Source organism: Pelmatolapia mariae, linkage group LG7 (assembly GCF_036321145.2).
Source record: "Pelmatolapia mariae isolate MD_Pm_ZW linkage group LG7, Pm_UMD_F_2, whole genome shotgun sequence".
Classification (NCBI taxonomy): Eukaryota; Metazoa; Chordata; class Actinopteri; order Cichliformes; family Cichlidae; genus Pelmatolapia; species Pelmatolapia mariae.
The window spans coordinates 3,016,145-3,040,431 of record NC_086233.1 but is presented as its reverse complement, the minus strand read 5'-3'; the positions used below and the strand labels follow the sequence as shown (position 1 = coordinate 3,040,431).

General features: G+C 42.9%; 1 protein-coding gene across 1 annotated transcript; it reads left to right on the top strand.

The window, feature by feature from the left end:
• The first annotated feature begins 2,530 nt into the window (after positions 1-2,530).
• Positions 2,531-22,474, top strand: LOC134631891 (solute carrier family 13 member 1-like). The gene is made up of 15 exons (XM_063480456.2): positions 2,531-2,635; positions 5,556-5,684; positions 13,214-13,350; positions 13,457-13,623; positions 13,756-13,795; positions 13,912-13,993; positions 14,122-14,279; positions 14,448-14,567; positions 15,576-15,674; positions 17,315-17,416; positions 17,595-17,686; positions 18,205-18,299; positions 19,363-19,524; positions 22,061-22,198; positions 22,340-22,474. Exons 1-15 carry the CDS (start codon positions 2,531-2,533, stop codon positions 22,472-22,474), a joined length of 1,761 nt encoding a protein of 586 aa, XP_063336526.2.
• Positions 22,475-24,287: the final 1,813 nt, after the last annotated feature.

Here is a 24,287-nt window from a genome sequence, read left to right as displayed (position 1 = left end):
CCAACAGTCTCGAAGGAGTTCCCAGAGATGCTGGGAGCAATCATTGGCCCTTTCACTCTGCGGTCCATCTCATCCCAAACCTCTCAATTGGGTTTAGGTCAGGTGACTGTGGAGGCCAGGCCATCTGGCATAGCACTCCATCACTCTCCTTCTTGGTCAAATAGCCCTGACACATCCTGGAGGTGTGCTTTAAGAACTGACCTTCAGTTCTTAAAGTAATGATGGCCTGTCATTTCTCTTAGCTGATTGGTTCTGGCCATAATATGAATTCTAACAGTTGTCAAATAGGGCTGTCAGCTGTGTACCAACCTGACTTCTGCACAACACAACTGATGGTTCCAACCCCATTAAGAAGGCAAGAAATTCCACAAATAAACCCAGACAAGGCACACCTGTGAAGTGAAACAATTTCAGGTGACGACATCATGAAGCTCACTGAGAGAAGTCCAAGGGTTTGCAGCACTGGCAACAAAGCAAAGGGTGGAGTCTAAAGTATAAAACATATTTACAGTTATTTATAAATTTTTTCTTTGCTATATGATTCCATATATCTTGCTTCATATATTTGATGTATTAAGTATGCATCTACAGTGACGTCATTGTGGTTACATGAGCTCCACGGACTTCATTCTGTGCTCCAACAGACTCGACAACATCTTGTCCTCTAAAGAGGTTAAAAATAAATAAGCAAACTCATTAAGGAAACAAAGATAACCCTTCCTGCTACAGGTGAACTGCTGTATATGTTTAACAGCTCCACTGATTTGACTCTTTTATCTAAATAGTATAACCTTTAGGAGAATTCTGTTTCCTGGACAGATTTATCACACAGGTTCCTGTGCTTGGTACTCAAAGATGACTTCATTCAATTTCTAAATAAATCAATGAATAGTTAAAGCAAACTGGCTGCATACGACCACAGCGCACATCTTACAGTATGTTTTCATTATTCCAATTAATTGGACAAGGTCTCCAACACCACTGGCTGAAATGCAACACAAACTATGATAGAGCCTCCGCCGTGTTTTATGCATGACAGCAGACACTCAGTGCTGTATCTCTTTCCTGACCTCCTACATGTATACTAAAAGCAATTTCAACCAGAATTGTTATATTTGGAGTTGAGTCCAGTGCTTTTATAACATACCACACCTCAGATTTTTATTTTTACCAGTATTCCTCCCGTTCTGATGAGGCTTCAGGCCAAACAACCTAACTCAAGGTTCATTCCTTGAGTTAGGTGGCTTTTTTTAATGGTTGAATGATTCATAGGTCAGTGTTCAGTCTGTCATAGGTCAGTGTGGCTTAATAAGCAAAGCAAGCATTCCTCTGAAAACAGTGAGGTACAAGGACTGGACTGAGTGAAACAGCAGCCACTGTCCAAAGAAAAGCTTTGAAATGCAAAGGTGGGGAACTATATCTCAGCTCTGGCTCACTGAAAGCAAAATAGAAAGAAATGAGGGTGACTCGAGAGTTTTCCACAAAATCTCTTAAGAACATTAAAGTCTAACTTATAAAGTGAAGTGGTCTGGGTGCTGTCAGCACATTCCATCTGGAAAGGTTTTTTTTTAAATATTTTCCTGAATTTTGTTTAGTTATTAGTCGTGGGTCAAAAGCAACAGACATAAACGCAGCTAAACTTTAATGGATCGCTGAGGTTTTCAAGATAAGTTAAAAGATAACAGAAGTTCTTGGAATTCTCACACTTATAGCCAGACAAATATACTACCATCAGCAGGTGTCATGTCATGCTGATGCATGTTCTATGGAGTATAGATTAAGACTCACCTTTACACAATAAGCTAGTAAGTTTCGTGACTTAGGCATATACTCACATATCATACATACTTTTGGTGCCTGCTTTTAAATTGTTGCTGAATATTCAACATTAATTATATAACAGTCTTTATTCTTTCTTAAAATATAATGAGGACTGGAAATGATGAAGTCGACATTCTAGCAAATAAATATTGTGTCTAAAATATTTCACACCAGGATCAAATAAATAAATACTTAAAAATCAGGGTAAATGAAAGAGTTTTCCCTATGAACTGAAGGAGGAAAACCTTAGAGCTCACCAAACCATGCACAGATACAATATCATATCGCACGCTGGAAGCAACTTATTAGGTCTGTGTATGTATATTTGCTATGCACATTTTAATAAAAATGATTCTCGGTAAGTATCTTTACATGCTTTATATTTTGGTTTTTATGTCAGAGAAACTACTAATATTGTCCTTTTCCAGCACCACGCTTGAAATAAATGAAAAGCCTTGTCACATTAACATCTGACCTTTGTCTTAGTGGAGAGATAACCAACAGTTACTAATGAGCTTTTGTATCTTGCTCAAGAAAACTGATATGGAAATGTAAAATGAAGCTTCCAATAGTTGGAGGACTTCCCCAAACTGATTTCCAGCCTCTCAGTCTCGGTTAATCATTACCCTCTCTAACATATCACAGCCAAATAACTGCAGGGTCACAGCAGGATCCTGCAGGAGAGACGAAAACGATGGGAGACAGGAGGATGCTGACGAAGCTGAGCGAAGCACTGTGGAACTATCACAGCCTTCTCCTGATCATCCTCACGCCGCTGCTGCTGCTCCCTCTTCCTCTGGTCATCGGAACAAAGGTGCGTGCACAAATATGACAGGAACTGTAACCCCTCCATAACAGTTTCATTTAACTGAAGTTGCATTAATCAGTGTTTTTATATGGATCATTATTTGCATATTGTGAAAGATGTTGCCACTGCTAGAGTTTTTGTGATGATTTGAACAGTCTCTGTGCTTTATTAAGTTTACGTTGGCTCTTTATTTGCTTTCCTATCAGCTAGTCATGGACTTGTACTAATATACTTTTTTCTACTCTGAGCACTCGGAGCTCTTTTAGACTTTTTCCCGTCACTATAAATACTGCTAACAGACCTTTGTGCATAGTGCCAGCTGACCCTTGATCCTGTTGTAATAATGGCCATAAATAAAAGTTTATATACTTTCATAAAATGAAAACACATAATGATAACACATTTAGGTTTAAAAAATAAAAGGATTGCATATTAGAAGAAAGTAGAAAGTAAGTAAAAGGTGTTTGTTTCTACCAGCTTTTCTTGTGAAAGGCAACCTTGCGCTAATTATATTAGTACATGGGAATCTAAACTTTATTTCAGTCTAAATTTGAATTTAGACTACAGCACTGATCGAATGTTTAAGACCCCTTTAAAAATGGCAAAATATCATATTCTGCATTGGCGGATCTTAACAAAGTTCCAAGTAGAGCTTCTGTCGTGTAGCGCTGTGTGGCAGGCAGGATGACGACCCAAACACAGGATTCAAACAAATATTTAAACTCAAAACAGCAGTTTTATTTGCTGGAGAAAAACTCTGACATAGAATACAAAAACAAAACTAGAAACTAGAAACACAGAACCTAAACTGGGAAACTAGGAAACACAAACACTAAGAAACTAGGGACAAGGAACTTGGAGCTAGGAAACCTGGGAACACGAGGAAAGCCACACGGCACATGGAGACGTTGAGGGTTAATGACACAACAACAGACAGAGGATAACACAGGGCTTAAACACACCATGAGGGAATTGGAACCAGGAGAGAAACACAGCTGGGACTAATCTGACATGACGAGACAAGGGGGAAGCAAAACTCAAAACACTAAACAGAGGACACGAGATTATCAAAGTAAAACAGGAAACGCAAGACAAGCACAGAGACACAGACTTGACACGGCCTCTCTGTGTGAGGATCTAAACGTATTCTACGTCTAATTCGACACAGCGAACACCATGAGACCGGAAAGTGTGCGCGTCATAGATGATGTCAACGTGAACACTGTGTCTGAGGAGGATGTGCGGAGATGCTTCAGACAGGTGAATGCACGCAAAGCTACTGGTCTGGACGGGATTCCCGGCTGTGTCCTCAAATCGCCCAGCTGGCTGGAGTGTTTACACACATCTTCAACCTTTCCCTCTCTCTGTCTGTAGTCCCAGCCTGCTTCAAAATGGCCACCATCGTCCCACCATCTCTTCCTTAAATGACTGGCGACCGGTAGCCCTGACCCCCATCATGAGCAAATGCTTTGAGAGGCTGGTTGAGGACTTCATCTGCTCTGTACTAGCCGACTCACTGGAACCGCTACAATTCACATACTGCCACAACAGGTCCACTGATGATGCCATAGCCCTGACACTACATACTGCCCTCTCGCACCCGGAGAAGAGAGACACGTCAGAGAGAATACTGTTTGTAGATTACAGCTCAGCATTCAATACCATCATTCCCTCGAACGACTTGCTGTCTGACAGACGCCAAGTGGTCAGACTGGGCAGCATCACTTCATCCCACGTCAAAATGAACTCTGGTGCTCCACAGGGGTGTGTACTGAGCCCTCTCCTGTACTCACACTACACCTACAACTGCACGGCCACTAGCAACTCCAACATCATCGTAAAGTTTGTGGACGACGCAACAGTGGTGGGTCTTATCACCAAAGGTGATGAGACGGCTTACAGGGAGGAGGTCAGCGCCCTGACACACTGGTGTCAAGAGAACCATCTCACCCTGAATGTCGCGAAGACAAAGGTGTTGATAGTGGACTTTCACACACCCCCATCACCATCAATGGCACCGCTGTGGAAAGAGTGAGCAGCTTCTGTTTCCTAGGTATACATCTGGCGGAGGATCTGACACGGTCCGTACACACAAACTAAACTGTGAAGAAGGCGCAGCAGCGCTTCTTCTTTTTCAGGAGACTGAAGAGATTCAGCATGAGCCCCCGCATCCTCGGGGCCTTCTACCGCTGTGCCTTTGAGAGCATCCTCACTGGATGCATCAACAGCACCGCTTGCAACCACAAAGCTCACCAAAGAGTGGTGCGGTCTGCTGAAAGGATAATTGGAGATGAGTTTCCCTCCCCCCAGGACGTGTAGAAGAAGCGGTGCCTGAGGAAAGATTGATACACCATTAGCATTACCTTTCCTCAGTTACTGCTTAGGCTAAATCATTTTGATGTTTGAGGGCATGCAGTAATGGAAAATGAAAACTTCCCTCAAATGTGTTTTACAAAAAGTAACAATCCTGTTTTTGAAAATGCAAGGAGTATAAAATACTTATATTTCTGTGAAATTTATCCATAAAAATATTAAATTAAAAAAACTGAATAAACAAAACTGGTTCTTTCTGGATAATTTCAGTACAGATCCAGGTTTCTTGGTTTTTTTAGAATTTGTATTATTTGTTTAAAAAAAGGCGCAGCATTGAAATGATCTGCAAAAGCAAAGATACATACATGCAGAAGTATAACAATAAGAATTAAGTTAAATTTAGACAATGCTTCAACAGCCCAAATAATCACCTAAAGGTGTTTTGAAGTGGTTGCTGAGTGACTCTAGTTTACTGTCTCTAACTTCTGCATAACATTCAACTAGAAATGAACTTTATTTATTTATATTTACAGTTATCAACCAAATACACCTGTGTGTGTGTGTGTGTGTGTGTGTGTGTGTGTGTAATCATCTTTATGTGTTTTCCCTGTAGGAGGCAGAATGTGGCTTTGTGATGATGCTGATGGCGATATACTGGGTGACGGAGGTGATTCCACTGTCCATGACCGCCATGCTCCCCGCCATTCTCTTCCCCCTCTTTGGCATCATGTCGTCCTCCAATGTGAGTTCTTCTGTTAGCTTCTGGTTCTGGTTCTGCCTACATGGAAAAAGAAGCACTGACTTCAACATTTGACACTCACCTGAAATTTTCAGCATATTCCTGCTTCTTTTCCGATTTGCTTGTAAATGGTAAATGGCCTGCATTTGTATAGCGCTTTACTCAGTCCCTAAAGACCCCAAAGCACTTTACACTACATTCAGTCATTCACCCATTCACACACACATTCACACACTGGCAATGGCAAGCTACATTGTAGCCACAGCTGCCCTGGGGCGCACTGACAGAGGCGAGGCTGCCGGACACTGGCGCCACCGGGCCCTCTGACCACCACCAGTAGGCAAACATGGGGTTAGTATCTTGCCCAAGGATATTTGGCATGCAGCCAGGAGGCAGCCTGGGATCAAACCACCGACCTTCTGATTAGTGGCTGACCTGCTCTGCCACCTGAGCTACAGCCACCCTGCTTGTCCCTCGTGTTATCTTAAAAATCCTAAAACGGATGTTTTAGGATGGATGTTCCAGGCAGGCAAGCTGAGCAACATCATCTCTCCAGCGTGGCCTGGGCCTGCCCTGGGGCCTCCTTCCGGTGCTACATGCCCAGAACACCTCACCCGGTAGGGGCCCACGATGCATTCTAATCAGAGGCCCGAGCCACCTCAAGTAGCTCCTTTTCAGATGGAGGACTAGGAGTTTTACTCTGAGCCCCTCTCAAATGACTGAACTCCTCACCCTATCTCTAAGGGAGATGCCAACCACTCTTTGGAGAGAGTTAATTTTGTCGTTTGTATCCACAGTCTCCTTTGTTTGGTCACTACCCAGAACTTGTGACCATAGGTAGCTTGTGTACTCACCTCTCTCCTTAATATGAATGACCAGTACAGCATCTGCATCACTACAGACACTCCCTCAATCCATCTGCCAATCTCTCACTCCCCTCTCGCCCCACTCATTAACAAGACCCTGTGATAGTTAAACTCTTCCACCTGGGGCAGCAAGTCACCCCTAACCCAGAGTGAGCACTCCACCCTGTCTGGCTGAGGACCATGGCCTCAGATCTGGATTCACATTTCTGCCACTTGGCTGCAAACTGGTCCAGTGCTCCAGTGTGAGCTGGAGGCCACCAACTGATGAAGCCAGCAGAGCCACGTCATCTTCGGTCTGCCAATCCAGAGGCACCACCCCAGTTCTCCAACCTATTCCCGCCCCCTTTTGTGAGTGTGGACGCTTCCTCTCTTTGCTCTTCAAATGCTTTGCTTCTTTTATTGATTTTTATTGATTTTTATGCTGATTTTTTCCCTTTTTTCTGTATGAGCTTACCGGCGAGAGCTTCTGGACACTTATAGATCATTAGGACTAAAGTGTTCTTAACAGAAACAGCAACATTTTTAGTTACCTTATCCTCAGCGCTCCGTGTGTCTGTGGCCTAGACACAGCTGAAGCCTGATTACAGCGTCTGGACTCCGAACAGCCTCAATAGCCTGGAAAGGTGCTAACCGCTAGGCTAACTAGCAACAAGATGCCTTCCCTCTCCACGGATGACTACCACAAACTCCTGCAGAAGATTGCAGTACTGGAGACAAAAATTCATCGCTTAGAAGTAAACGTGGAGGTAAATGGACTGTGTGGAAATGAAACAACCTTGCCTTTGATTCAAAGCAATGGCGATGAGCAAGCTAGTACACAGCTAAGGAGCACAGATAACATGACCAAGAAAGTAGACTCTGTGCATTATTATAAATCATCAAGCGATAATCCCCCCTTGGACTGTCCTGGTGCAAAACCAAGACATAAATCATGTCTCCTGGAAGGGGGAGGACGTATCACAGGCAGGGCACAGCGAGCTGAAATCTCTGAAACCGACTGGCCTTCACTTCCTACGAGACAGAGAAGCTCTTCTACCCCCGTATACGGGAGGAAACAGGACTGGACAACCGTGAATAGGAAGGTTAACAACAAACCTCCAAAACAACTGAATGTGAAACTGCAGAACAGATTTGCTCCACTATCAAAGGACCCTGGATCTATATCGGACAACCATCCATCTAAAAGTAGCGAAGTAAGGTCTGAAAATCTGTTGAAAAGTAAAAGGCCACAGGGAAAGCTAAAGGCTAGGCCTGAAACTCTGATTGTGGGTGACTCTGCCGTAAAGGATGTACAAAGGATGTGCGGTAAGAACAGTAAAGTCCTCTGCTTTCCTAAGGATATGGTCAACAACCTGAAGGAGAGAATTCTTCTGTCACGGTTGTTAAAGAGTGGACTCAGGCGCGGAGCTCAGAAATAAGGACAGTGCATTTATTTACAGTGCAGCAAGGTGACAACAGTTCAAATGTGCAACAATGGTGATAGTGCGTCCTTCCTCCCGTGTAAGCCCGTGCGTGGTAGTGAGTGCCCGTCTCTCCTCCAAGTGCTTCCTTTGTGTCCGTAATCCTCTGTCAATCCCTGGGTGAACACACACACACGACAGCAAAATGAGTACGTGGGCAAAACAGTACTTCAATAACGTGGCGGCTCAAAAACACTACCAGGCTTAGTGCAATACTCCAGCGCTGTCTGTCGCTCAGCCGCACCATTAAGTAGCCCTGCTGAAGATGGTAATTGATTGGCAGCAGCTGGTGGATTGATTGCAGGTGCAGCAGCTTCGGGCGACAGCACTTCCGGGTCGGAAGTAGCCTGTTGCTAGGTTACCTCCTAACACATCACAGTGGAGCCGGAGGGGGAGACAGGGTGATAGGAGAGACACACATACACGCACACAAATATACACACTGGCAGGTCGACCGGTCAGGGTGCCGTCAGACCCTGACATCTTCAGATTGCAGATGAATATCCAACTGTGACAAATATTGTTCTGCATACAGGGTCAAACGATGTGTCCAAAAAACAGTCGGAGGTTCTGAAACGGGACTTTACTGGATTATTAAATACTGTAAAATCTGAATGCAGCTGTATTCATCAGTGGGCCTGTACCGCCCGTCAGAGGAGACGAGAGATTCAGCAGATTGTTTGCACTGAATAAATGGCTTATATCAGCATGTACTGACCACTCAGTGCATTTTATCAACACCTTTAATATTTTTTGGGAACGCAGGCATCTGTTTAAAGCAAATGGATTTAATTTTAACAAGTCAGGGGTGAAACTGTTCACCTCCAACTTGTTCTATTCCATACGTCATCCATCTGTGCTTGGTGCCAAGGCTGAGATAAACGAGGAGTTATCTCATAAAGAGGAACAAACAGTACTCCAAGAACAAACAAAGCCCAGCAGAAACCTTGAGGAGGAGCTCCATCTGCCCCCACCCCGGAAGAGCCTCAGAAAGGAGAGACATCTGAGGCAAGAAGAGGGGTCCCTATTTGCCTCCAACTCTCTCAACAACACCAACGACCAGGACCAGGGACCACGACCTTCCCCAGTCCCCCAAACCCCTGACAGGCCATCACCCTCCTCCCCCTCCCTTTCTCCCTCCTCCCCACACCTGAAATTCACTGAGGAGATGATGGAGCGGGTCAATGCTGGGCTCAGATCTACCCCCCGGCCCAATCCCTTTTTGTCCCCCATTAACCCCCCACCAGAGCAGCCAAAGGTTCGCCATCGAGCCCCGCCCTCAACAGAGCAATCGAAGTCACATTGCCCAGCCTCGCCCCCCTTAGTTCCACCTCACCACCTTCATGCTCTGTCTCCGCAGTCTGATGTGTGATGTGTGGAGGGTCCGGGCTGTGAGGATTATGACAGTGGTGACTTTTCCCAGGAGAAGCTGGGACCCTGTTTATTAGAAGGTTTTAAAATTTCTGTACTTTTAGGTGACAGAAGGAGACGTGTGGCCTGGTCAAAACACAGAGAGCTGCACTCTAAAAGATCTTTAAATGTAGTAAACATACCTTGTGTGCCACAGACTGCTCCCAAACACGAGGGGGCAAATAATACCTCTAAAACACTTAAGTTGGCTTTATTAAACGTTAGATCTTTAGCTGGGAAAACATTTTTAATTAATGATTTAATCACTGAGCACAGCCTTGATTTTATGTTTTTAACTGAAACTTGGTTGGACCAAAGTAACAGTGGAGCTGTTCTCATCGAGACGACCCCTCCTAACTACAGTTTTATCAGTGAGGCCAGGGTGAGCAGGAGAGGAGGAGGGGTCGCTGTCTTATTTAATGAATCATTTCAATGTAAGCAGCTATCTCCTGGAAGTTTTCAGTCTTTTGAATATGTGGCGTTACAGCTGAAGGCTCCATCCAAAGTTGTGTTTCTTAATGTTTACAGGCCTCCCAAATACTGCACAGACTTTTTTAATGATCTCAGTGAACTGCTGTCTGTGATCTGTGTTGATTTCGACTGTGTAATTATTGTTGGGGATTTTAACATCCATGTGGACAACCCTCTGGACAAAGGGACTAAAGACCTGAGTAACACTCTGGGCAACTTTGGGCTGACTCAGCATGTAACAGAGGCCACACATAATAGAGGACACACTCTTGACCTACTGATCTCCAAGGGCCTGAGCATTTCAAAGGTTACTGTGTCTGATGTGGGCCTGTCTGATCATTACTGTGTTTTCTTTGAAAGTAAAATTTCAGCCCACACAAATATATCAACAGCAGTGATCACAAAACGGTGTATAACTGAACACAGTAGTGAGATCTTTAACCAGGTCTTCCCATTAACACCTGACCTGTCCAGAGGTTCAGTCAATGAGCTCGTCACTAGCTTCAATGCTAAAATGTTAAATGTAATAGACACTATTGCTCCCATTAAGGTGAAGGTTATCTCTGGAAGGAAAAAGTCTCCATGGAGAAACTCCATACTGGTGAAAAATGAAAAAAGAGAGTGTAGGAAAGCTGAGCGCAGATGGAGAAAAACAAACCTCCAGGTTCATTATGACATCTATAAAAAGAAACTTCACAATTATAATTTACAACTGAGGAGTGCAAGGAGGACCTACTTCTCTGACATCATCACCAAAAACAGTCATAATGCTCGGGTCTTATTTTCTACAGTTGACAGGCTAACAAACCCTCCTGTGTCAGTGGCAGCTGAACTTCATTCGACCATGGCCTGCAATGACTTTGCCAAATTCTTCACAGAAAAAATCCAAAAGATTAGACAAGCAATTGGTGCATCAACAGCAGATCCAGGATATGTACTGTGTCCACCGAAAAACTGTTTAAACACCATCAAACAGTTTCACCCTATTAACAGCAAAGACTTGGAGGACATCTTAGGTCAACTGAACTCCTCCTCTTGCTGTTTAGATGTCCTGCCAACAAGTTTTTTCAAAAAGGTCTCAAAGACTTTGGAGTCAGACCTGTTACAGATGGTAAACTTTTCTTTAATATCAGGTGTGTTTCCAGAATCACTAAAAACTACAGGCCAATCTCAAACCTCCCATTTTTAAGTAAGATCATTGAAAAAGCAGTTTCTCAACAGCTCAATTACTTCTTAACACAGAAAAACTGCTATGATGCCTTCCAGTCAGGTTTTAGACAGAACCACAGCACTGAAACCGCTCTGACCAAAGTGTTTAATGACATATGTCTGAATACAGACAGTGGAAAAATGTCAGTCTTAGTTTTACTGGATCTCAGTGCAGCATTTGATACAGTTGACCACAACATATTACTCAAACGACTGGAGAACTGGGCAGGTCTTTCAGGAACTGTACTAAACTGGTTCAAAACATACTTAGAAAACAGGAAATACTTTGTATCAATGGGTAACTTCACATCTGAGCAGACAAGTATCACATGTGGAGTTCCCCAAGGTTCCATCTTGGGACCCCTTCTGTTTAACATTTACATGCTCCCACTGGCACAGATTATAAAGAACAACAAAATAAACTATCATAGCTACGCAGATGACACACAAATATATATCACAATGTCACCAGGAGACCGAGGCCCTGTACAGGCTCTTGGTAAATGCACTGAGGAAATTAATGACTGGTTGTGCCACAATTTTCTCCAGCTAAACACAAACAAAACTGAAGTAATAGTCTTTGGAGCCAAAGAAAAACGATTACAGGTCACCAGAGAACTTCAATCTATACACCTAAAAACCACCAACCAGGCGAGAAATTTGGGTGTAGTGATGGATGCAGACCTAAACTTAGAAAAACACATTAAGACAATAACAAAATCAGCTTACTATCACCTCAAGAATATTTCAAGGATAAAAGATCTGATGTCTCAACAGGACCTGGAAAAACTAGTCCATGCATTCATCTTTAGCAGGCTTGATTACTGTAACAGCATCTTTACAGGTCTACCTAAAAAATCAGTCAGACAACTACAGCTCATTCAGAACTCTGCTGCTAGAGTCCTCACTAAGACCAAAAAAGTGGACCACATCAGTCCAGCTCTGAGGTCTTTACACTGGCTGCCTGTCCGTCAGAGGATAGACTTTAAAGTTCTGATGCTGGTCTATAAAGCTCTGAATGGTTTAGGACCAAAATACATCAGTGACCTCCTGACCCAGTATGAACCTTCCAGATCCCTCAGGTCATCTGGATCCGGTTTTTTATCAGTTCCCAGAGTCAGAACCAGACACGGAGAAGTTGCATTCAGCTTTTATGCTCCATATATCTGGAACAAACTCCCAGAAAGCCTCAGATCAGCTGAAACACTCAGTTTATTTAAATCCAGGTTGAAGACTCACCTATTCTCAGCTGCTTTTGAATAAAACACCAAATCCACACTTTTAAGCTTAAATTTCAAAACTTACATTTTAACTACTGACTTTATCTACTGTTCTGATTTTATCTACTGTTCTGATTTTATCTACTGTTTTGATTTTTGATTTTAAATACTGTTTTGTTTGTTTGTTTGTTTGTTTGCTTGCTTGTCTTAATCAATTTTAAATCATGCTTTTTATTTGTTTTTGCTTTTAATGTCTCTGTAAAGCACTTTGAATCACCTTGTTGCTGAATTGTGCTATATAAATAAACTTGCCTTGCCTTGCCTTGCCTTGCCAGTGTTCCAAGGTATGTCAACCAAGAGAGCTCTACAAAATCTGAAGCTTTTAGGAACGCAGAGTGAATCTCATTCACCCCAGAAGCCTGGCCTCTAAAACAAGCCAGTGTCTCTCAACCTCATGCACTATGTCAGGCTCCTTCCTCACCAGAGAGGTCATGTTCCATGTCCCCATACCCAACCTCGAAAGCCAACGATCAGACTGCAAGGGTCTCCACCCCTGACTGATGCCTGACACACATTGCAATTGACCACTATGGCACCTCCTGCGTCTTGTGGGCCTACAGCAGAGCAGGCCTTGTTCTTCTTATTTGCAAATAAATGTTTTTTTATTCTTGGACACTTGGACTCTTCTTTATGCTCATCCAATTATTTTATATTTTCCAGTGAATGTGTGTTTTTTAAAGTTGTATTTTTAATTGGTTTATCTGTTACTTGTTAACTCCCTGTATAACATATTCATTGGCCACAAATTCAAATTAAAAAATGCGCTTCAATTTTTACTCTTCTTCCTCAATTACTCTATAGCAGCTCTCTGTTCTAAAATCCCTTTTCTCCTCTAGGTGGCAAAGGAGTATTTTAATAACTTCCACTTCCTGCTTGTGGGTGTTGTCTGCCTCGCCACGTCCATTGAGAAGTGGGGCCTCCACCGCAGAGTCGCCCTGAGGCTCGTCACCTTGGTGGGGGTCAACCCTGCTTGGTGAGCATTTTCTTTCTCTGCTGTTGGATTCAAATTTTGTATTTCTTCGAGATTTAAGTGAGAAGGCTCCTTTGTTGCTTTTTGAACACACTGCTGTCTCCTTCAGGTTGTTGCTTGGCTTCATGTCCGGCTGTGCCTTCCTCTCAATGTGGGTCCAAAACACATCAGCTGTTACCATGGTGATGCCCATCGTAGATGCTGTTCTCCAACAGATTCTAAAGGCGAATGAAGAGGGATACTCTGGTGAAGACAACCCTACCCTGGAGCTGGACGGTACCTGCACAAACAGTATACTTTACTTTGTAAAAGCACAAAATATAATTCAAAGTGTGAGATAGCTGTGTGTTTTTGAGCTTATAGTAGGATGGAACTTGTGACCCTGACTATAATCTGTCATTTTTCCAGAAATCAACAACTGTACTGCAAAAAATAAAGAAACTCTGAGGTATGTAAAGCATGGGGATTCACTGCTGCCCTCTCTGTACCTCTGGGTTCAGGATGTTCTAAGTTTGTGTTTCTGATGTGCTTGAAGAGCAGTTGAATCCCTTATTCCTCTCTCAGTGACAGCACAGAGCCAGATGTCCCCACAGAAACCTTCACTTCTGTTCAAATACCAGCAGAGTCGCAGCCTGCAGCAGACGAGGTGCAAAAAAGCACCAAGCAAACACAGAATAAAATTATTCTTTGATATTTTTCCAGTGCTCATACATGTTCTGCTACTCCCGCTATTTCTGCTTCTCTGTCTTGATTTCTCCGCATTTTGTCTTACAGGCTGCAGAAAACGTACCCACGGCCTCCTGCAGGCGTCGGCAGGGCCGGATGCTATGCAAAGCCATGTGCATCGGCATCGCCTACTCCTCCAGCATTGGCGGCATCACCACGCTGCCGGGAACCTCTGCTAACCTCATATTCTCTGAGTACCTCAACCAGTGAGTGTCTCGCATCAGGTGTATGTTAATGAGACATATTGGCAGTGGTGGGATTAATGTTGCCTTCAGTGTTCGGTTAATTCAGTCTGCTGCACAGCTAGAATGAACTAAATGATTGAAAGACTCCTTTAAAAATAATGTTTTTGAATCCACTGTCTTTACATCCAGCGTTTACCCAGACTGCAACAGCATCAACTTTGCGAACTGGCTCCTGTTGTGCCTGCCCATCAGTGTTATCATGCTGCTGCTGACATGGTTCTGGCTGTACTGGCTATTCATTGGCTCAGAGTGAGTGTCAGCATACCATCCGCAGAGCCAATCACCTGCTATCAGTGCTATTCTATTCTGACTACTGTTTGTGCACACTCCATTTGTTATTCTGTTTTATCAGTTTCATCATCCTATTCTGATTTCTTTGCATTAATCAATTAGTGGAAGCGTCATCACATGTGTTATATATGTGTTTTATTGTTGTGAAGATTTATTATGGTTCAAAGCTCTGATGATGAATCAGTTGTTGGCATCTTTAACAGAAATGTCTGACTAGCTTTAAACTTAAACTTAAACAGAAGTTGCCAGCAGCTTTTCAGAGAAAACTAAAGAACATATACATGCTATTTGACAGTTTTTATTATGTTTTGCTACCCCATTTAAAACAGGTTAAAGGTACGATTTTTATTTTAAAAGTGCAATCCTCACCAAAAAGAACAATGCCAAAGCATCTTCCAAAAATCTGCAGTATTTCCAGAAAAAGTGTCTTATATTCACTTATATAAGACTTGTATATAGGGCATTTTTTATTTGGTAATATGACTTCAGGACATAACAGAGCAGGGATCACTAAAAACAGGAAGAACTCAGGGAGGGGCAGCCATCAACTGTGACTGGTTAGGAAGTGAGGATAAAAGAGAGGAGAAGGCTAAACTGGAGAACATAGACAAACACAAACTACAGTCCTCAGTGCATGATGGGAAGTATGGGAAGTAGTTGGCAGCATAACTAAAGCTTGGTTCACGGTCACCTGATCTAGGTCTAACTAGAGATTTAACAAAAACGACATTTTTAAGCCTCTCTTTAAGTAGACGCAGTGTCTGTCTCCAGAATCCAAGAAGATCCAGTAAAGCAAATCACTCCTGCATACAAAGTGTTTCTCTTACTCCAGATCATTTTAGTGCAAAGACTGAATTTTATCATCAGTTTGACTTAAATAGTAAAATTTGAAAGATTAAAATGAAATTTCTCTGTCTCTCTCTCGCTCTCTCTCTCTCACACACACACACACACTGTCTCATGCAGCTTCAAGTTCCTGTGGCAGTGTCGGGGAGAGCAGTCTGACAGAGAGAGGGCAGTGAAAAAGGTGCTGGAAGACGAGTACAAGAAGCTGGGAGCCATTAGGTGATCTCTCATTCGTTCATTTACACACTCGTTCATTCTTCAAAGTAATCAGTTTGATCATTTATTCATTCATGCGTGATCATTTATGCCAGAGGTTCCCAAAGTGTGGGGCCCGCCCCCTAGGGGGGGCGCAGAGCCATTGCAGGGGGGGCGCGGTATGAAAAGAAAAAAAAAAAAAAAAAAGAACGCTTGGACACTGCTAGCATAATGGACAGGTTTTTGACGGGGCTCCCACACAAACGCAAAGCAGGAGATGAAGCATCGCCAAATATGTTTCCAAACCGACTAGAAAATCTGGTGAAGCATATCTTCCCTTTGGCTTCACCTGCACAAGTGCCAAGGTAGGTCTCCCCTGCAAAATTAGTTTTCCCTGCGTCGGGAGCAGCGCTGGGCTCTCCAAATCCCGGACAAACAGTATCCCACAGCTGTTTATGTTTTTAAACCCATTTTGCACAGAGAGACATTTTTTGAAAAATGTATTGATAGCAATGTTGAATATTATTACACAGGAAAAAAAACAACTACACGTAAAATAATCACACCGTGATGCCTCTGCCTTTCTAAATGGAGGGACAGTAACTGCGTGTGTGTATGTAAGCGTGTAAAACCTGCAGATAGTCAGATTAACAGTATTTTGTCTCTATCTGCCATTCTGCAATTCATCTCATGTAAACAATAACGTGGCGCGCAGCGTGACGTGAAAAGAGGCACATACCTTTGACGCTGCGTGATGAACTCTGTATTCCTCGTCCACACGTAAACGCAAAAAAGGAGTTTTAAATAATCTCCGTTTTCGGTGAATCGCAACGCCGTTTACGTGTTGACAAAAAGCCCAAACGCATAGACACAGCTGCGTTTTCAAAAATGCCCGTGTAGGTGTGGACGTAGCGTAAAAGAGTTAGTAGTTTATTTTATTACTACCTGTAATTTATTGCCGTTTACTTGTATTTGCTTAATAGTTTACTAAATTTTGAGGTGTGAAATAAACCGCAATGGACTTTGTAAACAAAATATGGGTGTGTGTGTGTGGTTGGAGGATGTGTTTGTGCGGGGGGGGGGGGGGGGGGGGGGCGCGAACATTTTTCTTGTGAAAAAGGGGGGCCTGGCAAAAAAAAGTTTGGGAACCACTGATTTATGCAGTGTTGGTGATACAGGATGTTGGTTAGGGATTTACAATGGATCTTAATGCATGCTCAATCATCAGCTAAGAAATCCCAGAATCTGGACGTAGTGTTTTCAGTGTCATCCAAGTGACTTCTTCAGTTTCAGTTGACTGCAGGTTTCCCCAACCTTATAAATAGTACTGCATAATGATCAAAACTGGCACCACAGACTGACAGTGGACTGTGAGGTCAGCTTCATGACCATTAATATGCAAATTGTTTGACCATTGATCAATGGCCACAAGGGCTGAGGAGCTCATATATATATATATACCTAACTGTTAAAATATAACTGATTTAAAGAGCTATATTTTTATTCATGCATTTATTTAACTATCCACAGCGTTTTACAGTACCTTAGATGGTCAGTTGTCATGCCAGTGCTGTCATTCATTTTACTTGTTTATCAGTTATTGACAGAAAGACATTCCTATGATAATTTATGCATTCACACATTCATTCATTCCCTCTCTCCAGTTCTCAGGAGATCTTCACCGGGGTGGTTTTTGTGGTGATGGTTTTGTTATGGTTGACCAGATCTCCAGGTTTTGTACCCGGCTGGGGATCCCTCTTCCCTCAGTGAGTCACAACCTTCTTTTATTGCCTTGGAAATTATTCAAAATTATTCCCACAAACAATATGATAAAATGATACAATGACAAAGACCAGACCAGATTCTTTGGGAAACATGCATTTTTATGATTTTTCGCAGCAGCAATGAACCATGACCCACCTGATCACTTTTTCTGTTTTTCAGTAAATCCAACTACATCACAGATGCCACTGTGGCTCTGGTGCTGGGCGTCCTCCTCTTCTTTGTACCTGCTCACGGACCCTCCAGAAAATATGGTGTGAAATATGTATGAAGTGTGGCTTGTTGTTTAGTCGGATGTTGAAGGCTAACACAAGTACTCTCAACCTTTTTGTTTATGAAGGGCAACCAAATCAGTTACAGTTGAAACCTTGTTTCAGGCAAACTTTAAACCAAGGGGCTACACCACAGACCACTATGAGATAAATAAGAATTATTATTAACTGTGAGTCATGCAAAACTGCTCCAAGAATAAGGAGCAGGAAATTAGCATAATGGGTCAGGATTAAATACTGTAGATTTACTCAGGTTGTTTTTTCTTAATTCTTCTTAATGCAGTTTTCCTACACTACATTAATCTCACTTCTTTGGTTATTGCTTCCTATGCATATCAAGTTTTTACATAAAAAAATATATATAAAAACTTGAGGCTGCACAGAAATGTGTGAATACCAACAATCAGTAAAGTTTTAACAGTCATTTAACTTTTTTAACACGTCTGTTTTTCAGCATCTGTCCCATCAGTCCCAGTAAATAGTTTTTTCTCTCAATTCAGAGGCGATGATTTCCTGGAAAGAGTTTCAGGCCTCCATGCCGTGGCAAGTTGCCCTGCTGGTTGGTGGAGGCTTTGCCCTCGCTAAAGGTGCAGAGGTATGCTGAAATACAAATCACAATACTTCCAGAACAGTTTCCTCGTACAGACCAAGAAGAAATTTGATGCAAAACATTGTAAAGTTTTCACAGCTAACACAGAAAAATCTCAGGTCCAGATAAAAATCAGCACTCTGGTGTAGATCATTGGGAATGACAGGAATTTTCACTACTTCGTTACTCATCCAAATGACTTCTTCAGTCTCAGCTGACTGCAGGTTTCCAACCTTATGACCAGTACATTTGTATGATAACTGAAACTAGCACCACTGAATGAACAATAAGCTGTGAGGTCAGTTCCTTGACCATTAATATGCAAATTGTCATGACCATCAATCAACAACCATTGATCAAAGATCACTGATCATTGCCCATGAGTACCATTCACAGAGAGTTAGGGAACGGCTGCAATCACAAAGATGTGCCCTTAGGCCCCCTCCTCAATTCAGAGATGGTCTTTTCCCTTTCACCTAAATGGTCTCCTTGACTCCCCACTTAAACCAGCGTTCCTCCCTGACTGACGAAATGTTTCTCCCACTGAAAACACCACGTCCAGATGAACAGAATCAACCTTCTGAAATTCATTGGCTATGATTTGTCTACAATTGAAATCATTAACTAATGAACAAATGGTTTCACTGTCAGACCAGCACGTCCTCATCGCATCTGGTCAAGTGTCCACAAACGTCATCTCAAATTTTCAAAACGGGCCTTCAGAAACCAGTGGTTGATCTAATGGTACTGGGGCGCCCCCAGTGTTAAAACACGGGGAAGCAGAGGTCTAAATTGTTGTAAGTGTGGTGTGATGAATGTGCGTCTGACAGCCGAGAGCTGCAGCCGTTTATAATAAAGATGACTCTAAACAGCAACTTCTGGACCCGCCGTGTCTCAAACACAACACAGGTACCTATGTCCATCTTTTATAGTGTCTACACCAACATGATGTATAGAAAAGTGAGCCAAACAAACTTGTCTCTTCAGAACTTGAAAGAATTGTTAGATAGATTAAAGCTTGTATAAAATCTGCTGTACACTTAACGTGTGTGTTTGTTTGTGTGTGCAGGAGTCAGGTCTCTCTTTGTGGGTGGCCAGGCTGATGACGCCTCTGGGCGACCTCCCGGTCTTAGCAACAGTCACAATTGCCTGTCTCATTGTCACCACGCTAACAGAAGTGACCAGCAACGCCGCCACCATCACCATCTTCCTCCCCATTCTCTCCCCACTGGTTAGTTCAGTGTGTTATACTGTACAGATCTGCTGAAAATTTGATTCTCTGAGTCTACTAGAGTAGCTTTGCATGATTCACAGTTGAAAATAATCTTCGTTTATCTTACACTGAGGAGTCCCTCAGTTCACGGTCCCTCCCTTTAACCCTAATTTCTTTGACTGTAGCTAACCAACAAACCACGTAAGGGATAAGCAGTTGCCATCCTACAGACCTGTTGACCGAAGCTTTGCTTGTCTTGAATATGAGCGTCCACTAAACCAGCTCATCATCGCTTGATACCAACTTAATTTTTTTTTAAATCAATTTCTTCAAGGACAAACTTTTCACATAAATTTAACGTTGTGTAAATGCATTACACAAATTTGTGCGTAGTTTCTTGCAAATTTCTAAGTGTGTAAAGGCCTTAAGTGTTAATTACCTGATATGTGCGACTGGACATACTCTGCTAACCACGTTTGACACAATGAGCTCCCCGCTCTCTCTCGTCTGTAAATGCCAACCTCTGGTTCCAAAAAGCCAACATACAGTGGCTTGCAAAAGTATTCGGCCCCCTTGAACTTTTCCACATTTTGTCACATTACAGCCACAAACATGAATCAATTTTATTGGAATTCCACGTGAAAGACCAATACAAAGTGGTGTACACGTGAGAAGTGGAACGAAAATCATACATGATTCCAAACATTTTTTACAAATAAATAACTGCAAAGTGGGGTGTGCGTAATTATTCAGCCCCCTGAGTCAATACTTTGTAGAACCACCTTTTGCTGCAATGACAGCTGCCAGTCTTTTAGGGTATGTCTCTACCAGCTTTGCACATCTACAGACTGAAATCCTTGCCCATTCTTCTTTGCAAAACAGCTCCAGCTCACTCAGATTAGATGGACAGCGTTTGTGAACAGCAGTTTTCAGATCTTGCCACAGATTCTGGATTGGCTTTAGATCTGGACTTTGACTGGGCCATTCTAACACATGGATATGTTTTGTTTTAAACCATTCCATTGTTGCCCTGGCTTTATGTTTAGGGTCGTTGTCCTGCTGGAAGGTGAACCTCCGCCCCAGTCTCAAGTCTTTTGCAGACTCCAAGAGGTTTTCTTCCAAGATTGCCCTGTATTTGGCTCCATCCATCTTCCCATCAACTCTTTTTTTTTTTTTTGTCTGTCCCATTTGGTTCTTTAGCCGTCAGAATTGTTGTCTGAAGACCAACAAGGATACCAAATGGATTTATTTTGCCAAATGGATCATCATGGCATTGCCGTATTGGTCCATTTGATCAACCTTTGTTGTTATTATTTATTTTATTTTCGGTTGTTACAGATGGGACAGACATGACTGGGGGATAGGAAAGAGAGGAAGGAAAAGAAAAACAGAAGGGAAGAGGGACAGTGAGAAAGGGCACTTACAAAGACAAAGAGAAAAAAAAAATCTCCTGGATCACCTGTTGAGAGAAAAAGAATAGAAAACAAGCAAAAAAACAACAAAGCAACATACTAAACACAACACCATCATGTTAATCTAGGTAAGTGTAAACAGCAGTAAATACTAAATATTGAATGTTGTTGTGCAGCACAGACAGCGCACAATGTGCTTTGAAGTAGCAGCTAAGAAAGGTGTAGTTTATGTCTACGAACAGTGAACACCCGTGTGCACACCCGTGTGGATCAGCGCGCTTGTATACAGAAGGTTTCCCCATGTAACGGTCTGCTAGAGGGTGTGGAGGGCCATAGCCCCGTCCCCCAGGGCATGAAGCAGGCATGGAGGAGATCCAGGCTCCAGACATCCAGGGACCCCAGAGTGCGAGGACCCAAGGAGTACCACCGGAGGGGCATCCGTGCCACCCTCCTGGGAAGGGCTGAGGAGATCCCCAGACGAGGGGTCACCCAGTAGCCACGGAGCAGAAGCCAGAGGGGGCTGCACTGGCGCGCCCGCCGGCTCTGCCGGCAGCCAGCTGTGCCAGAGTGAACCGAGCTGCAGGCCCCGAGGCCGGAGGTTCGAGGGCCCCCTTGAACCATGACTTCCCTCTTCCCATCAACTCTGACCAGCTTCCCTGTCCCTGCTGAAGAGAAGCACAGGCAATGTCTATGGGCAACTGACTGCACTCAGACCAAAGGGGGCTGAATAATTACGCACACCCCACTTTGCAGTTATTTATTTGTAAAAAATGTTTGGAATCATGTATGATTTTCGTTCCACTTCTCACGTGTACACCACTTTGTATTGGTCTTTCATGTGGAATTCCAATAAAATTGATTCATATTTGTGGCTGTAATGTGACAAAACGTGGAAAAGTTCAAGGGGGCCGAATACTTTTGCAAGCCACTGTAGCCAACACTGAATTCCCAAATAAAACGGTGATGTCGCGTTGGCTATTTCCATCTTTAACATACAGTCTTTTTTTGTCTGACCTGCCACAAAACAAGTGGTTTATTTCCAGCTGGTCAGCAATCATCAATGACACTACTGTGTATGGAACACTAGAGACTCTTATTTCACTCATTTATGAAATATTTATGAGAGATTATTCTCGCTTCAGGCCGAGGCCATACATGTCAACCCGTTGTACATCCTGATCCCTGCCACCCTGTGCACATCCTTCTCCTTCCTCCTGCCAGTGTCCAACCCGCCCAATGCTGTGGTGTATGCCTATGGACACATCACTATCATGGATATGGTGAGTTCTTTGATAAGAAAAGAGAAGCAGACACTAGAAATAACTCTTTCACTAAATGTATGCTGGCCATAATTCACAAGAAACATCTGTATAACATTCATCCTTGACTGCAAGCCTCGTGTCTGATCATGTCTGCTGCAGGTGAAGGCGGGGCTTGGCGTCAACACGATCGGGGTCCTCGCCCTCCTGCTGGCCATCGCAACTTGGGGAATTCCTCTGTTTTCGCTGGATACGTACCCTGAGTGGGCACCGACCTTCAACTCCACGACGCCTTGATGAGCGGACCCTGGAACTTAGTTTTCAGTGGTCAGAATCCTTAAAGAGACTCCAAGGAGATTCTTGCTAGAGTGATGTTAGCCAGGCTATAAACTAAAGTTAAAAGTTGTTAAAAATAAAATATTCATATTTATGTTTGTTTAGTTTAAAAGATTTATCTCTTTAGTTTGAGTTAATGGGCCAGGAGCTGCAAACCACTGAGGGAAGTTGGGCTTTTCTAGAAGGTAAACATCATCTTGGAGTGTAATGTAATGCAATTTTGTAAGATGCCACCATATTCTCCCAGTTAGTCATTAGGTGTCATTTTGCATTAGTATGAAACATGTGCAGGAAGTTGGAGGGTTGCTGTCAGAATCAGTCAGTTTGTTAAAAAGCAGATCATGGTTCGGTCCCTTCAAGACCTTCATTTTCTGTGCTTTCTTGTGTTTTTTTAATTTGCTTTTTGCTTTCACTTACACTTATTGTTAGACTCTGATAATGATTTTGTTAGGGTTTAAATACGCCACTCCACAACAGTAAATCTGCACACTGGAAAATTTGTCTAGCGACCCCATTTCACTAATGCCATAACCCATAAGAAGGGAGAAAAGGTGGATGCCACTCGGCATGCATCTATGCAATACACTGATTAGTTAATATGTTTCCAGTTTTTGCTGTTATTTGGGGCTCTGTCTCTGTCTCTGGCAAAAGCTGGGATACCACACTGGAAGTACCACATTTTTGACTGGCTCAGGGATTTGTGTAAACCCAACAGGAGAAGTTTGGATATGTGTGTGTGTGTGTTTTGTTTTTTAACGTTTTCAATAAACTGTGTTTCTCTGACTTCTAGCTTGATTTCCTGTGACATCCTGAGTGAACTGGTTTTGGTTGGCCTTCATATGGAAACACACAGCTAGGGAAAAGTCTCGTGCCCTTCCTCTGCTTGCAAAAGTCAGCCTCTCTGGGATAACACCATATCTCCTCCACCAACACATATGAAAGGTTAATCAAATGTGTATTTTTTCAAGATAGAGCTTAATAACGTCAAGGTTTGGTGCTGTGGTGGGCAGGATGAGGACCCAAACTCATGGACACAGAAGGATGAACTCAAATACGCAGCTTTTATTGTGCTGTAGCAAAAACGAGAGACAAACAAAACCTAAACTGGAAACTAGAACACTGGTAAATACAGAGCTGGGAGTCGGGGAGTTACGGGACATCGCACACAGCACATGGAGTGGTACTACATAACAAAGGTCAAAGGAGAACACGGGGCTTAAATACACAAGGGAGTAACGAGGGAATGGGAAACAGGAGGGAAACACAGCTGGGGCCTAATCAGACATAATGAGACAAGGGGAAGCGAAATTACACTGCACACAGCACAAGGACTATCAAAATAAAACAGGAGACATGAGACATTCACAAAGACAGACTTGACACCTAGACATGGAGACATGACTGACTGGGAGACAGAGGGAACATGGAGACAAGAGTGACTAGACGTGGAACACGGGGAAGCCAAAGTGACAGAAACCTAGGAACTAAGAATATAACGCAAGCAGAAAACAATAAAGAGAACCAAAACCATGAATAACAATAATGCAAAAATATAAATTAACCAACGAACACAAAACACTGGGTCACAGACTCAGTAGCGTGACACATAAAGGAATTATGAAATAATTCAAAGTTCATTAAAGCTTTGAAATAACAGTAATGTTCTTATTTTTACCAACAACACATCACTTCTGCTTAAAGAGACGTCTGTAATCTCAGATAACGAAGGTCGTACACACATCAAAAATGACTACCAAAGAGACCAGCTGTGTTG

What these genes read in the sequence shown, in the direction of transcription:
- LOC134631891 (XM_063480456.2), top strand. Translation starts at nt 2,531, where the DNA reads ATGCTGACGAAGCTGAGCGAAGCACTGTGGAACTATCACAGCCTTCTC. An exon ending in AAAAATAAAGAAACTCTGAG is followed by an intron (nt 13,796 to 13,911) that starts GTATGTAAAGCA and finishes TTCCTCTCTCAG; the next exon opens with TGACAGCACAGAGCCAGATG. An exon ending in TGGGGATCCCTCTTCCCTCA is followed by an intron (nt 17,417 to 17,594) that starts GTGAGTCACAAC and finishes TCTGTTTTTCAG; the next exon opens with TAAATCCAACTACATCACAG.